We start from the raw sequence: 17,196 nt of genomic DNA, 5'->3' as shown, positions 1-17,196 counted from the left end.
TGGGAGTCAAAGTCTCAGTGTGGTTCTTCAGGATCTTCAAAAAACTCCTCTGTACCCCTGCACAGATGTAGCCCATGGCAGTTCTGTATCCAAGTGGGTTCCATTGTAATAGGAACAGGGACTGTCTCAGACATGAACTGATTGGCCTGCTCTTTAGTTACCTCCCCCTGAGGGGGAAGCAGCATTACCAGGCCACAGAAGACGACAATGCAGCCACTCCTGATGAGACCTAATTGACTAGGATCAGAAGGAAGGAAAAGAAGTCCTCCCCTATCAGTGGACTTGGGGAGGGGCTGGCATGCAGAGGGTGGAGGAAGGGAGGGATTGGGACGGGAGGAGGGAGGGAACCATGGGGGAATACAAAGTGAATAAAGTGTAATTAATAAAGAAAAAAAAAGATTAAAAAAAATTCCTCTGTAAAGTTTTTGTGATACTATCTGAAGGGGTGACCACTTGGCCCACAATATTTCTTGTTGATAAACTACAAATATCCTTCACTAAATTGTGCCGTGTGCTTTGCTTTTTTTTTTTTTTTTTTAAGATATACTTTAGGTGTCCACTAATTCTGGCTGTGAAAAACGTCTCCTTTGCTGTCCAAGAGAGGGAGTGCTTTGGATTACTTGGATTCAACGGAGCAGGTAAAACAACTACCTTCCAAATTTTGACCGGAGAAAAGACTCCTACCACTGGGAATGTGTTTGTCGATGGCATTAGCGTCACCAAGAACATCCGAAAGGTGAGCTGTTGTTCCAGGCTAAGACATGAACAGAATGATGGCTCCAGGAGGCAGGAAGCAGGCAGGCAGCTAGCGATGACACATGACAACGGTGATGAGCACAGATGTTGATGCTGTGGGTTCCAGAGAGGAAAATAAATTTTTAAAGAGTGAGGTAATAAAGGCATAAACTATGACAAGAGTGTCTTTTGTAACTGTAGGAGTGAAAGGCAAGTGCTCACCACAGGATAGCAGCCATGCACCCTACAGGGGCTGGAAGGGTGTAAGGCAGAGAAAGGATGACCTACAGGCAGTTTAGCTACAACCAGGGCCTTGATCCATGTCATGGAGAGCTCTACAACAGGATGGCCTTTCAGAGCAGCTGCCAATCAAAGCAAGACCACCAACCTCTGTATCCTGTGCTGGTCCTTGGCTGCAGGAGCTGGAGAAGATGGGTAACTCTGGGAAGAAGTATGGTGAGAACTTAAAGCAGGAAAGAATGACAAAGTTTTTAAATCTATTTTATTAGGTTCTTATATCTACCACCCTTCCCCATCCTAATCCCTTCTAACACCCAAATACCAGGTAGGAGAGGCAGAAAGGTAGTGGGGAGAAGGACCAATGAGATCTTTTTAGACTACTTCCTGCTGATTATGGGCGTTGAGTTTCTTGGGGCAAGTCCAATCTTCATCTCGTCAGGATATTTCCAATATCTCTCATCGTCTCTCTTCTCACAACCACTTAACAATCCAACAGCAGCAACAGGAGGAACAGCTGTGCCTCCCCTCTTGGGGCTGTGATCTCTTTATACCATCTCTAGAGTCCCCACAATTGTCTTCAGCTCGCAGAATCATCCCCCTGCCAGAGCACACACAGGCAAATAGTCTGCTGCTGTGGACAGTCTGCTGCTGTGGACAATCCCACACCTGGGATTAAAACAAAGACGTGTTTACATAACATAACTGGGTTTTTAAAGAAACCAAAACTCACTACAGTCAACAGCACTTACCAGGCTCCTTGAAGAAATAGTGGGGCAGCCTGAACTGCCCACTGGGAATCTTAGGATGCAAAAGAGATTAAGTGATCTGTCATCAAAGAACAAATCTGAATTGAGAATCAACATCACAGTCAGATAAAATGTAAAATTTAAAAGGAGACCAAACACACAAACCACACAGATGCCTTGCAGTGATTGGTTCTGAATCATATCTGAGGAATTACTTTCAAGCCTTGGGGAAATCTTTCAATGTGCCATTTGAAAATCTCTCACGTTTTATGTGACTGGTGATGATATTTAATTTGTTTCATCTTTAAAGTATTTTTTGGCGTATCTTCTTATCTTGATGGTGACAGATAATGTAAAATGTACCATCCAATACATTTATGACTGTCTAATTCTATAATTCAGTGACATTGTGTGCTTGTTTCCACAGTTTGTCTCTATTAGTATTTTATTATGCCAAACTGAAAATCTACACCCATTAAAGAGTAATTCTCCATTCCTTCATTCACCCCAGGCAATTAAGTAGAACCCTATGTTCTACTTTCTGATTGTATGAATTTGACTACATTTAGGTATTGTATATAAGAATGTTCCCTTTTGCCTGGTATGTATCACCTACCATTGTCTTCAGGGTTAGTGTCTTCTATGCACTAATCCCTATTTCTAAATACTTAACCCTTTCTATGAACTGACATTTCCCTTCTCTTGTTCTCTGGTACGCAAATGATTTTAATTTCATGAAGCACAATTTTATTTTGTTGCCTGTGGAGTTTTGTTGTTGTTTTGTTTTGTTTTGTTTTGTTTTACTAGATCCCAAAATCTGTTGTCATGTCCACTATAATGAAGCTCTCTCCCAATAGTTTTTTCTAAGAACTTTATAGTCCAAAGTTCTTTTAGCTCTTTGATCCACTTTGTATGAAAGGCCCAACTTCCATCTTCCTAACACCATTTGTTGGAAAGAGTATCCTTTCTTTATTGGATGGTCTTGGCATCCTTATCAAAATAATTAACCAGTTAAGATATTTGAAAGGTGGGGCTTGAAATTTCTATGTAAACCAAACTGGCCTGGGGCTCCCAGGAATCTTTCTTCCTCACCTTTGGAATGCTGGGACTACAGGTAGGAGCCAGCATGGCAGGCTTAAGGCTCTACTCTACCACTTTATTCTGTTGCATTGGCATAGTCATCTGTCTTTATTGCCAGCACCTTTTGCTTGATTGCCTGATTGTAACTTTTCAATAAGTTTTTAATTTGAGAAGAATGAGTCTTTCAACTTCTTCCTTATTCCTTTTCAAGGAAATTAGGTCCCCTGAAGATTTCAAATGGCTTTTAAAATAGTTTTTTTTTCTATTTTTGTAGAAAGGAAATGTATCATTATAACTTTGATGGAGTTTACATCAACTGTAGATACGAGGTATTTTTGGCTTCTTAACAATATTAAGTCTCTTAATTCATGAACATGATTTATCTATACATCTTTTAACTTATTTCAGAAGTGCTCTATAGCTTTGCGTATATAACATTTTTAAACCCCTTGATTACCTTCTTTGTCCACTTTATTATATTGACTTATGTTATAAATGGAATTGTATTCTTAGAATCTTTTCAGATTATATATTTTAGTGAATACAAATAGAACTGATATTTTAACATATTATAAATTATAAAACCTAAAAGTTAACAAATTAAGAAAATGAGGGCTTTAAGAAAAGAGAACTCAAGAAGAAAAAACAAAATCCATCCAGAGGAAAGACTGATGAACTAATCTGTGAATTTAGAGAAGACTGACTGTGATTGTAAAAATAAAAGTATGTTTGTTTTTTTCCTATGCCCAGTCTTGCTCCCAAATAATGACAAAGAAACCTATTAAATTTATTAATACGCTGTAAACACAGGGTGGGCAGATTCTCAGCTATTTTAACCTCTCTATGCTAATCTGGATTATCTCCCCAGCCATGTGCCCCATTACCTGCCATTTTAGTCTCACTCTGGCTGTTCCTGATCCATCTTTGTCCTCATGGCACCTCCCTCATGGTGACCTTTTCATGGTGACCAAATCCTCCTGGTGACCTTCTCTTCTACTTCTCTGTCTCCTCCACCTGGGAGCCTCTTCCTGATATTCCATATCCTGCCTCAACACTCCTGTCTAGCAATTGGCTGTTCAGCTCTTTATTTTAAATCACATATGATGGAGAACAATTTTTACACAACATTGAGACAAGAGATTCTTTGACGATAATGACAATGCTCACATCCAGACCGCAAGCAGATCTCTGAGCACAGAAATCAGCATCTGGATACATAGTGCACAAAACCATCCTCCAACATGTGGTTGCCATGTTCAGGGCCAAACTGCTATTCAGCTTCCAAAACACCTGCTCACCATGAAATCTTACTTCATATCAACCACATTTCTTCCAAATAAAGGTCAGATCCCAAGCACACTAACTGTGCATATCTTCAGGGATACAGAACTGGGTCACCATTATAATTTGCTCTGACATTGAGCTCTTTGTTGTGGAGTTTTTGTCTTTGCTTGAAGAAGAAAGGAGATGGTTACCACAGTGGTCATATAGCCAAGAGACAAAAGGTAGCCTGATCTTCAGCATTGTCTTATCAATGAGGACTAGAAGAAAAAGGCTGCCAATCAAGGCAATAAAGCCATTATGTGTGTTTAAGGGCAGACTGAGATGTCTCTCTTCAGTGTTCCAGCTAATTCATAACCATATTTGTCAATCAGATTTGTGATTCATATCTGGTAGCTCTTCCTATTGAAAAATACCAAACAACAATATGCTCCATTTGAGATTGCATATCTGATTTAAATACCAGAGAAGTATCATGTAGCAAGATAGCTATGAGCTCTTCACCTTTCATAAAGCCAGAACTCATGGGATCATTACTTAAACTCCTGAGTCAGATCATGGATGGTTGCACTGTTTTCTATTTTGTAACATTGTATTGAACGTATGGGACAGAGTCTCACATAACTCACTGTGGAGCCAAAGATGATCTTGAATCAGGACCCCTGCCCCCACATCCCCAGTGCTAGACTAAAGGCAGATTCCATGACATCAGACTGTTTTCTTAATTTGTAGTGTGTTTATATTATATAACTGTCCTCTAGTTTCACCCTGTTTTTTTTTTTTTTTTTTTTTACCCCTGATCAAGAAAGCATGGAGCCCTGGACTACTCGGAGAGCCATGCAGTTGCAAGCTTTCCTTGAGAAAAACAATCCAGGGCCTCCAATGTGCTAAGGACCATTTTAATAGGACCAAGAAGACTTTTAGGTAGCTACTTCAAACGGAAAGGTGATACATAATGTAAGCCATGTGGAAACTAGCCCCATTCCCAAGTGAAGTTCCACAAAGCTTCCTATGGACTCCTCAGAGCATCCTTCATTTAGGGTCTTACATCCCCTTTCCTACCATTTGCAGGGAGGGACTGGTGCCTTCCGTATTTTACAAGTGCAATATAGAATGTTATTAGTGCATCTTTTTCGAATCGCAACCCATCTATTAGTGGCTTGGCCCAGTCCACTGCAGTAACTCACCAGTCACTAATTTGGGGACAACTCTAACCATGAGCTCAGCTGGACAATCAAATTATAAATTCTCTTTCTCTCTCTCTCTTTCTCTCTCTCTCTCTCTTTCTCTCTGCTTTTACGAAGTCCATAAAGTGGGATATGTTGCATTTTCATTTTCACTCATCTCTAAAGAGGTTCTACATTCCTTATGGTTTCCTTCGCAATCCACTCATCGACTAATGAGGTAACCTTTAACTTCCACACCTTTGGCGTGCCCGCCCACACCCTGCCCTTACAGCAACACATGCCCATTCTGTTTGCTTTTTTGGATTTCTATCTCTCTATTAATAGTTATGAATCATTTTCATGACTTTTTCCACAAGCACCTTTATTATTTTATCATTGATTATTTCAAAGTTTTGTTGAGCAGATTTGCCACCCTAGCTTTTTCCCACCTGGTAGAGTTTCTGACTCCCACTCCCGTGAATGAACCACATTCTGTATTTCGCTGTATTCTTGTTGTTTTTGCTAAGAACTGGACTGATAATGTGGTAACTCTGGCAATAATCGTCTCCCCCATCTCTGTTTGATGTTATTCATTGTTTCTGGGGAGTTTGGTTGTTCCCAGCCATCCCTGTGCATAGAATCAGCCTGTATATGGATACTAAAGAAAGGTAAAGAGAAGAAATACAAGTATGTGTGAAAAACACACTATCCTTAAGAGCCATTTTAGCCAGAAAGGAAGGGACTTGCACCATGCCAACCCTACAAGGAACGTGAATAATCTATAATTTATATCTATATTTATAATCTATAATTTATATCTATATTTATAATCTATAATTTTAATTTTATAATTTTAATCTATATTTTAATTTATAATCAATATAAATTCTTAATTTAAGTTTATAGCCTTTTTCTCCAGCTAACTAGGCTGTGTACACCTACTGGAAAAATAGCACTTGAGTTCCAAAGCATCATTATTTCTGAGCTCCTATTTGCAAAGATGAGGGCTGTCTTTGGTGTTGGTTTAGCCTCACTAACAGACCAGCATGGACAGGGATGTTCAGGTGGAACAATACAGAAAGTATCCAAGCTGGTCACACTGCCTGGAACCCATGATTAAGAGGAAGACATATCATCTTACCACTCCTACAAATTGAGGGGATCTGGGATTTTGTTTTTAACTTCTTCATCTCTATGACAGTTAGAAGTGAATATGAGAATCAGTCTTTCTATCTGACCACAATAGATTCACAAGTCATAATTTTGTAGTCCTTTAGAAAAAAAAGAAATATCTTGGTAGGACTCTTAGAAGCATGGTCCTTCCTTTTCTATGAATTTCCATGAGGTGCTAGATGGCTTGATTGTTCACGTATGGCAATTATTACAATTAGGTGAGGTCAAAAATTGGCTATTGTCCTCAATTTGATGCTTTGCTGGAATACATGACTGGTTGGGAAATAATGATCATGTATGCAAGAATATGGGGAGTCTCAGAGCATCAGATTTGGCCTTATGTGAACAAGCAGTTGAACTCCTTGGATCTGGAGCCTTATGCCAACAATCTCATCAGAACCTACAGGTGAGTCATTATGCCATAGCTTCTTAATTGTTATCAATGCTCATAACGGCTCGGCATCTCTGTTCTTCGTAGTTGACCCCAGTGCCCAAAGCTCCACCTAAATGTCTCTTTCACATAATTATTCAATTGTGTTACCATGTGTCCTAGTTTCATTCTGTTACTACAGTGAAACACTCTGACCAAAAGTGACTTGGGGGAGAAAGAGGTTCATTTGGATTTCACTTCCGGGTCACAGTCCATCATCAAAGGAAGTCAGGGCAGAGACTTGGGCAGGACTGCTTACTGTTCCATGCACCATTATCTCATAGTCATGGTGTACAGCAAGAATTTGTGGAGAATGCTGTTTGCTAGCTGGCTTGCTCACAGGATGCTGCTGAGTGAACTTTCTTATCTAGTTCAGGACCACCTGCCTAGTTGAACCCTCTTGGATCAATTAATAATTAGGACAATTCCTCACAGATAGATTCACAAACCAAGCTGGTAAGGAAAATTAATTCTTCAACTGAGAGTCTTTCGGGTGATTCGAGACCCTGTCAAGTTGACAGCGCTAAGTTGAATAACATCTTATGATGCTGGGTTTCAGATGCCAGTAACGGTTCCACATTTCCCACAATAAAAGTTCATAACCTGCTTATGTTTAAGCTATGGCTTCTGAAACAACCTGAGTATAGAGTGTTTTTTTCTCCTTACTATTCCTTTGATTCCATCTTGCAACAAAGAGAAATGCAAGCCTTCAATGTAGGATGGGGTTATATCTCATAATAGCAACAACAAGTAAACAAATGGAGCCAAAACCACACATGTGAAACCTCACATTTATAACCTTTCTGTGTTATGTACGTGCATGTACAGACGTACTTGGTCCTGATGCCTTGCTAGAGCCATATTGAATCTGCATGAGAATGTCTGTATTTGGGATTTGTTGGAACTCTTAAGTACTAGGAGGTATCTGCACTGAGACTTTGGTGGAAATAGCTAATATGTACAGCTTCATCTTCTTCCTTTTTTCCCTCTTCTCTGTTCTGAAGTGGAGGAAACAAACGTAGACTGAGCACTGCAATTGCCACAATGGGAAAGCCTTCAGTTATCTTTCTGGATGAACCATCAACTGGCATGGACCCAAGAGCTAGGCGTCTTCTCTGGGACACAGTGATAAAGACTCGTGAAAGTGGAAAGGCCATCATTATAACCTCCCACAGGTGTGGCTCTTTGGAAGGCTTGGTTAAGGTTTGGCAAGAACTGTGGTAGGTATACTGATCAATTATTTGGGAGCAGAAATATATTTGATTGAGCAATGAGTTAATTTTTAGGAATTAAGATTCATATTAATCTTAATAAATGGAATAGCTAAGAATCCTCATTGTGTTTTTTTTTTTAATGAAGAATAAGAGAGAACAGAAGTTAGAGACATATTACATTTTAAAATTCAGTGTTCTGTTAAAAATATACACTTCTCAGGGCATGTGAAGATAGATCAACTAATAAAATGCTTGGTATGTAAGTATGAGGACCTGAGCTGTATTCCCAGAACCTACATAAGAAAACTGGGCATCAGGGGAGGAGATATGGCTCAGCAGTTAAAATCAGTTAAGCTGCTCTTCCAAAGGACCCAGGTTCAATTCCCAGCATCCACATAGCAGTTCATAGCCATCTGTAACTCTAGTTCCAAGGAATCCAACGCCCTCTTCTGGCCTTCCTAGGGCACGCGCTCACACACACACACACATACACACACACACACACACACACACACACACACACACACACACACACCAAACTACATAGACGTTTATGCAAGCAAAATACATAAAATAAATAAATGGTTTAAAAAGGTTTAAAGCTGGGTATGGTGGTACATGCTTGCAATCCCAGTGCTGGACAGAACAAGTGGGTCTCTGGGCCTCACCAATCAGGCAGCCTAGCCAATGGCACATCAGATGCCATTAAGACAAGGCAGATGGTGCTTAAGGAATGATACCTGAGGTTGACCTCTGGCCTCTACACGAAGCAAACACACACACACACACACACACACACACACACACAGAGAGAGAGAGAGAGAGAGAGAAAGAGAGAGAGACAACCACAACAAATTTATTAATGATAAACTTAGTGATTGGAAAATGCAACTTGTGGTTGAAAACAAGATTATGGCAATTGTTGAGTGCACAATGTCTTTCAAGGAACATCTTAGTTTTGTGTTCTTCTTCTTTCTTGTTTTGAAAGCATGGAAGAGTGTGAAGCCCTCTGTACAAGGCTATCTATAATGGTGAAAGGGAAGCTCATGTGCCTGGGTAGCCCTCAGAACCTCAAGAACAAGTTCGGCAACATTTATATTCTGAAGGCCAAGGTCAAGTCTACGGAAACATTAAAAGATTTTAAAATTTTCGTCTCACTGACATTTCCAGGTAAGTTAAGTTGTTCCAACAGTGCTAGAGATGTGTTAAATTCCATGTTTTTTTCTCACCACCCAGGGTTTTGTTTTAAATCTAGTTTCCCTGTGTTACTGACGTTCAGTGATCTTCCATACTTCCTTTGCTATTGCAAATCTCTGTTGCCAGGTTACACTAAGTTTCATAGACAGAAGATGCTGTCACCAGACTCTGACATCACCTTCTAGCGACTCTTGGTGTTTGTTTTATCCGCCCAAATTATTCCTCTCAAGTCATATTTTAACACAGTTCTCATCTGTTTTCACATATTGCTCATCTAAGGTTTTTAAGGGATATCCCCCTTCCTGTTAGGCATCTTGATTGGCTATCCCCTTCTTGTTAAGCTGTTTGTGCCGGTACATGATTTTGAAATGCAAGCAAGCCCTATCAAGTGTGTCTCTTCTGACAAAAAATCTTCTGCTTGTGAGTGACAAACTCAGTAAAACGCCTCTCAGGCCACAAGGTACAGTGAAAGCAGCAGCAACTATTTTCTTTTTTTTTAACTTTTATTAATTACACTTTATTCATTTTGTATCCCCCCCATAAGCCCCTCCCTCCTCCCCTCCCGGTCCCACCCTCCCCCCCTGCATGCATGCCCCTCCCCAAGTCCACTGATAGGGGAGGTCCTCCAGCCTCTTTTCTAAGCATTAAGCACTGATATAGTAACAATTGTTAGCAAACTCTTACAAGATTACTGGTGTGTGTCAGGCTGTTGAGTTGCAATCTAATCTTTTAGGCAATAGAAAATATTGTTAATTATGCTGTGGGAATATAAGCTTGAAAATATATTTTAACAATCAGTGGTAAAACAGACGTGGATAACAGATGTGAGGAAAACCAAATGATTACTTTAGCAATGACCTCGGTGACTATGACTTCCCCCATGAGACATACAGATGTATGTATCCATGAAGAATGTGCTCATAATCTCACTAAGCACACATGTTGTGTGTGCTCCTGTGTGTGTGTGTACATACATATACATATGTGTAATAAATGTGCAGATGCATACCACTGTGCATGCATGTGTGAAGATCAAAAGCTGAGGTTGGGTATCTTCCTGTTTTGAGGCAGGATCTCTCACTGAGCTTGGACTAGCTGATCTTTTTTCTATAACCTGAGATGACTCAGTGGGCAATGTGCCTGTTGTAAAAGATGAGAAGCTGAGTTTGGATCCGTCTCATTTCACTACTATTTAAAGAACAAAGAGCAGGACCATGGGACCATAATGGCCCAGGGTTATGGAGGAAGGGTCGAGGGAGCTTCAACCCCCAACTCCTCTTACCTGAGGAAGGCAGGAGTTGGCTACAACCATCAGCCCCACCCCTGCACAGCCTGATGCCATAAAACCAGCTTCCCAACCGTGAACCCGAGGAAAAATGTATTACCCTGACAGCTATCAGGCCACAGCCTCTGATTATGCAAATGAAGCATCTCCCAACACCCCTGCCCTGGCTAATGGCACACAGCCACACGCAAATCTTGCCCCAGAGACTCTGGCCACCTTCTCAGGGGTATGAATGCACCTTCCTCTTCCCCTTCCCCTCCCCGTAAACCAAACCAATTCTCTGAAGCTGTATTTACTTGCTGCATGCTCACCTCTGGCTGAGACCTGCACTGCAGTCACTGGTGCCCAGCTAAGCCTCCCTCCCTCCCGTTCAGCTTGGTGCAGAAGGGCCTGCTATCCCCAGGGGGAAGTGGACACAGGGAAGCACAGAGCCTTCTTTAATTCTTCCCAGGAAGTTGCAGGAAAAGAGAATGCTTTCAAATTGGATGCCAAAACTAGTCATGGAGACAACCAGAAAAATTACAGACCCATGTCTCCACTAAGCACAGCAAACAAATCTGTAGCAAAATACTAGCAAAGTTCATTCCAGAGCACATGAAAGCCAGGTGTTTGCTGCACATGCCTTTAATCTCAGCACTCTGCATCTCTTGAGTTTGAGGACAGCCTGGGCTACAGAGCAAGTCCTAGGAGAGTCAAGGCTACACAGGGTAACTCTGTCTTGAAAAAACAAAAACAACAACAGAAAAAAATCACACAGAAATAATTATTCACCGTCACCAGATGGGATAAAGGATAACTTCATGTATGCAAACGTATAAAAGTGCTACCACATTAGCATAGCAAATGACTAATGTATACACTCTTCTTGATGGAAGCAGAAAAAGCTTTAGTCAAAATTCAACATTTTGTGATTTTAAAAATTTTCAAAAGATTGGATGCTGTCGTGAGAATTTTGGAGGTTTGGTTTCTTTTAAAAACAGAAACATAAGAATATGTTTTTGTTGTAATCCCAGGTGTAGGATATGGAGCTGCTTTGTAGCAGCTGACTATAATTATGCTCTTACAGAGGCAAGATCTGGCCAGCTGCAGACAGTTTCTGTGATTGACATTTGAAATTCGGGGGACTTTTCAGAGGGTATATATATGCTAGGGCTCCAACTGGTGGGGTGCGTTGTTGGTTGTGCTTTGTTAAGTTGTCATGCTCAAAGAAGAAACAACAAGAAGAAATTAGATATCCTGATGACAAGGATCAAACTTGCCCCAAGGAGCTCATTGCCATTAATTAGCAGGAAGCCGTCTAACGGTAATATTACCTCCTGGCCTCTCTATGCTTTTTTCTCTCCTGTCTACTGTTATGGGGTTGAAAGGGTAGAAAAAAAAGGGAGTGGAGAAGGTAGAAAAAAAAAAAAAGAAGAACCCACAAAGTAGCAAAATGCTGGTTACAGGGTACCACAGGAATTCTCCTACCAGAACTAAAATACCTTATGCCACAAATCCACAACTAACATCAAGTTCTGTAGTATGAAGCTGTGGTGGTTTGACTGAGAATAGTCTCCGTAGGGCCATAGGGGCTGGTCTTATGTTTGAGTACTTGTTTCCCAATTGGTGGGATTACTTGGGAAGGATTGGGAGGTGAGGCCTTGTTGGGTGTAAGTTTTGAGGTTTCAAAAAGTCCATACCATTCCCAGTTACCCTCTCTCTGCCAGCTGCCTGCAGATCAGGGTGTAAAGCTCTCAGCTTCTGCTCTTGCAACACACCTGTCTGCCTCCCGCCATGTCAAGGATTCTACTACCCTCCAAAATGGTGAGCCCCAAATTAAATGGTTTCTTTTATGTGAGTTGCCTTGGTCATGGTGTCTCTTCACAGCAATAGAACACTGACTAAGACAGAAGTCGAAAGCTTTTCTTTTTTTGGAATCAGTAGCAAGAAGGTAGAGTATAAATTGGTATAGCCAGTATAAAAAATGGAAATTTCTTAAAAAATTAAAAACAGCACTGGCCTATGCCCTATCAACCTCATGCTGATTATATATATATATATAAAAACCCAAAAACTATGTCCAACTGATCCATGCACGTTCGTGTTTACTGCAGCATTACTCACAGTAGCCAAGAAAGAAAATGACTTGAGGATCTGTTGAGGAAGAGTGAAAAGGAAAGTAGGATACACATATGGGAGCTAGCATGCATGCACACAGTGGTGAAACTAGCCTTGAAACAAAGGAGACTTCGTCATTTATGGCAACATGAATGAAGCCAGATGGCATCTATTCCATGAAATAGGCCATGTCTAAAAAGACAAATGCCATATGGTCTTGACCAGATGTTGAATCTAAGGGAGTCGCACAGAAGTGGAGCTGGCTGGTAGTTACTAGGTGCTATGGTGGGGTGGAGTTAGAGAGATTTTAGGCAAAGGATACACTGTTCTCTTTCTGTGTCCATGACCAAGGCAACTCACATAAAAGAAAGCGTTTAATTGGGGTTTGCTTAGTCAGAGGTTTAGTCTCTTATCATGATGGCAAGGAGCATGGTAGCAGGCAAGCATGGTGCTAGAGAAGTAGCTAAGAGCTGCATTCAGATCCACAGTCTGGGAGAAAGAGAGGGAGGGAGGGAGGGAGAGAGAGGCTGGGCTTTTGAAACCTCAAAGCTCACCCCCAGTGAGAAACTTCCTCCAACAAAGCCACACCTCCTAATCCTTGTCAAACAATGCTGCTCCCTGATGACTAAACATTGTAATATATGAGCCAATGGAGGGGCATTCTTAGATAGATTATACAGTGTGATGACTGTAGTTAATATATTATACTCTTAATAATCTGTCATAAACGTGACGGTAATTATTTGAGATATTGGGTTTTTTTTAGATTTATTAAATTCTCTATATATGACTGTTTTATTCACATGTATGTCTATCATACCAGACATGTGCTTGGTGCTCACAGAGTTCAGAAGAGATTGTCAGATCCCTGGAGCTGAAGTTATGGATGGTTGTGAGCTGTCCTGTCAGTCCTGAAATATGCGCCCAGATCTTCTGCAAAATCAACTGCTTCTAACCATTGGGGCAGTCTCTAGCCCCAAGAGATACTGTATTCTTAACTCAATTTAGTCCTTCCACATGAATACATTCTTTATTACTACATCAATTGTTACATTAATTTAAATAGTAAGAAAGTGAACCGAAAAAAATGGAAATGGCTTCAGTATTGGAGATATTGCTTTTTTTAAAATTTTTTTTATGGGGCGTAGAAGCTGGGACATTGTACTTGAAAATGAATAAGCATTACTTGACCTAGATGGGGTGTTTTTATCAGTACTTGTTTTGAATCATTTATTATGTTTTATATTTTTAAATATGCCACAACAAAAGACCTCTACATGATTATCATAACAATGCATGTGTTAAGATTAATTTAACACTGTCAGGCTCCTGTCTGCAGGCTTAGCAGAGTATCACTCATAGTGTCAGGGGTTGGCATTCTCCAATAGGTTGGGTCTTTGGTTGGGCCAGGCATTGGTTGGATATTCCCTCAATCTCTGATCTATTTGCTCTATCTTTATCCCTACACATCTTGTACACAGGGTAAATTTTGGGTCAAAGTTTTTCTGGGTGGGTGGGTGTTTCTACCCTCTGATAGGAGACTAGTCTATTTGAAGGGTGTCTTCTTCAGTATCTATGGCCTCTGCTACTAGGAGTCTCTGCTTGAGTCCTCCACATATCTGAGAGGCTCTACCCAGCAGCGCCTCAAAACAGATGCTAAGACTCACAGCCAAACATTGAGCGATATGTAGGGAATCTTGTGGAAAACTGTGAGGAAAGAGAAAAGGACCTGGAGGTGACAGGAGCTTTACAAGAAGAACAACAGAGCCAACTAACCAGGGCCCAGAGGGGTTTGCTGAGACTGAAGCATCAACTAAGGACCATGTATGAAATGAACCTAGACCCCCTACAAAGATGTAGCAGATGGGCAGCTTAGGCTTCACGTGGGTTCCCTAGTAAGGGAATGGGGACTGCATCAGACACAGACTCACTTGCTAGCTTTCAGATCACTTCGCCCTGGGTGGGGGGCTGCCTTGCCACGCCACAGAAGAGGAGGACATGCTAAGTCCTGATGCAACTTGATGAGCTGAGGAAAAGGGGAGGGAGCAGAAAAGGGAAGGGGGTGGGTCTGGAAGGGGAAGAGGGATACAGCTAAACAAGGATGAAAAATGAATAAAAATATATAATAAAAATGTAAAAAAAAAAGATTAATGTAACAAAATCTATACCTATTTCAAACATGTGATTTTTCTTTAAAACATTTTCAATCCAGCTTAATTTGGAAGTTGTAATGATTTACAAATTTTCATAGGTTAATTGTGAATGCATTTTCAACTAGTTGTGCTCTTAAAATATTATCTGTACAAACACACCAAGATCATAGTAGCATGACTGGTTATTTTTGTGTATCTCTTCTTACACATGGAAGGATATGGTGTAATTATGGGAAAGACAATAGTTATGAGCCATGACAAAACACCATGAGCAAGACAATTTCTAAAAGAAAGTATTTAATAGTGTCTTACTTTCTTTTCTCTTTCTTCTCTCTCTCTCTCTCTCTCTCTCTCTCTTTCTCTCTCTCTCTCTCTCTCTCTCTCTCTCTCTCTCTCTCTCTCTCTGTGTAGCCCTGTCTGTCCTGGAACTCTATACAAAACCCTGTAGACAAGGCTGGCCTCAAACTCAGAGATGCCTGCCTTGGTCTTCCAAGTGCTGGGATTAAAGGTGTGTGCCACCACCGACTGGCTTGAGTTTACATTTAAAACATTGGTGTCCACGACCACCATGGCAGGGAATATGGCAGCAGGTAGGCACACATGGTTCCAAATCAGTAACTGAGAGCTTTACATCCTGATCCACAAGCATGAGACAGATGGACAGACAGATGGATGGACATAGGGAGAGAGAGAAAAAGAGAGAGAGAGACAGAGTTAGAGAGAGAGAGAGAGAGAGAGAGAGAGAGAGACTGAGATTACCTGGGCATAGTATGATCTTTCAAAACATCCAAGCCCACCTTTGTGACATACCTCCTCCAACAAGGCCATACCACTTAATCCTTCTCAGACAGTACCACCAACTAACCAACCAGGAAGCAAACATTCAAATATATGAACCTATGGGGGTCATTCTCATCCCAAACATCACGCTTGTTCTTCTCCTCTCTCAAAACTGTGCCCTCAAACACATACTCCCAGAAAAAATCCTCACTATCAACACTTAGCACCATGTTTAGGAATAAATATATTAGTATTTTAAAAGCTCAAACTTTTACACTGGGCACAAGAGTTGACAATTCACTGAGCTTAAAAGCCTCAATAATTGCTGTCAAATCCCCACAATAAGATTATTTAATCAGTTCTAAAGGTTTTGAAAATATTTACCATATATGTATATCAAAGAGAATAGGGGTGTGGGGGTCACAGCTCCTTCTCTGTTAACCCTAACAATTTACTTTCATACAATACATTAAGCAGATACAGCATGATTTTGATAATTTTAAAAGAAATCTTTAAGATTACTCACCGGTCCTATTTTTCCATCTTAGGCAGTGACTTGAAGCAAGAGAATCAAGGGATCCTTAATTACTACATTCCCAGCAAGGACAAAAGCTGGGGAAAGGTGATCAGAAACTGTGTTCTTCTACCAGTGCATGTGAAGGGAGCACTAACAATGGGGGTACTTAGGATCCAGATAGTGGAACTTTGCCTGACATTGTGAAACAGTGGAGTATTTACGTTCCTCCACAAATTTCTAAGAGTTTAAATGTCTTTGATTACTACCCTCAAGTTCTATGATTAGTTCATGTCCAACAAAAGAATGGAGACAGAAAACTACCTTCTCCATTTCTCGATTGCCTGTTTCTTCTGCTTTCTGGTTTTGCCTATCTGTGTGTCTTTTTCAATAACTTAATGTACTTGACAGACACTGGGGAAGGGAGAGGGAGAAACTTCTCTGAGAGCCAGAGAGAGACTTCGGTGGCAAACTGAATGCTTTTGTTGTTGTTTAAGATGTTTGGCATTTTGGAGAAAGCAAAGGAACAATTCAATTTAGAAGACTATTCCATCAGTCAGATCACCCTGGACCAAGTTTTCCTAGCCTTTGCTAACCAAGACAACACAGGAAATGATTATAAGACAAAGGTGCCTTGAGATTCATTTACAACTAGTGATACTGATGGTTTTTTCTGGACTACAGCTGAGTACATGAGAAAGACATCCTGTGCTCATATACCTTCATGTAAATATATTTGTGTAATAAATATTTCCCTAAAAGAAAAAAAAAATGTGTCCTCTTCACTGAAGGTACAGATGAATGTCCTGTTTCCAACATGTCCAGATCTAAAAACATTTCTTAGAGCCATTTTTCTCTCCTAGAAAACTGAAAGAGCAGCATTCAGTTTTTAGAGGACCCGTTCTTCAGTATGAGCATAAAAATTGGTACTGATTAGCACTGATGTTGACATCATATTTTCCCAAATAGAAATGCAATAGTGTTAGCAGCTGACTATAGATAAGAAGAGCATAAACCTAGAACAAGTAAAATTTGCCACAAACACGCACACAAATACGTGCACATACACACATCAACACATCCCTGGTACGTCTACGTTAAATAC

At 40.6% G+C, this 17,196-nt stretch overlaps 1 protein-coding gene across 1 annotated transcript in view; it reads left to right on the top strand.

The window, feature by feature from the left end:
- Nucleotides 1-16,729, top strand: part of LOC129691466 (phospholipid-transporting ATPase ABCA3-like) — a 97,386-nt gene extending 80,657 nt beyond the window's left edge. Inside the window, exons 25-30 of the mRNA XM_055627613.1 lie at nt 542-736; nt 6,640-6,827; nt 7,856-8,026; nt 9,054-9,235; nt 16,126-16,199; nt 16,589-16,729. Of these exons, the coding sequence (XP_055483588.1) occupies nt 542-736; nt 6,640-6,827; nt 7,856-8,026; nt 9,054-9,235; nt 16,126-16,199; nt 16,589-16,729 (951 nt within the window). The remainder of the gene's footprint in view (nt 1-541; nt 737-6,639; nt 6,828-7,855; nt 8,027-9,053; nt 9,236-16,125; nt 16,200-16,588) is intronic.
- Nucleotides 16,730-17,196: the final 467 nt, after the last annotated feature.

Source organism: Psammomys obesus, unplaced genomic scaffold (assembly GCF_907164565.1).
Source record: "Psammomys obesus unplaced genomic scaffold, mPsaObe1.curated_primary_1811, whole genome shotgun sequence".
Lineage (NCBI taxonomy): Eukaryota > Metazoa > Chordata > Mammalia > Rodentia > Muridae > Psammomys > Psammomys obesus.
Note: the sequence above shows the minus strand (reverse complement) of the source record. Positions and strands in the feature narration are given on the sequence as shown.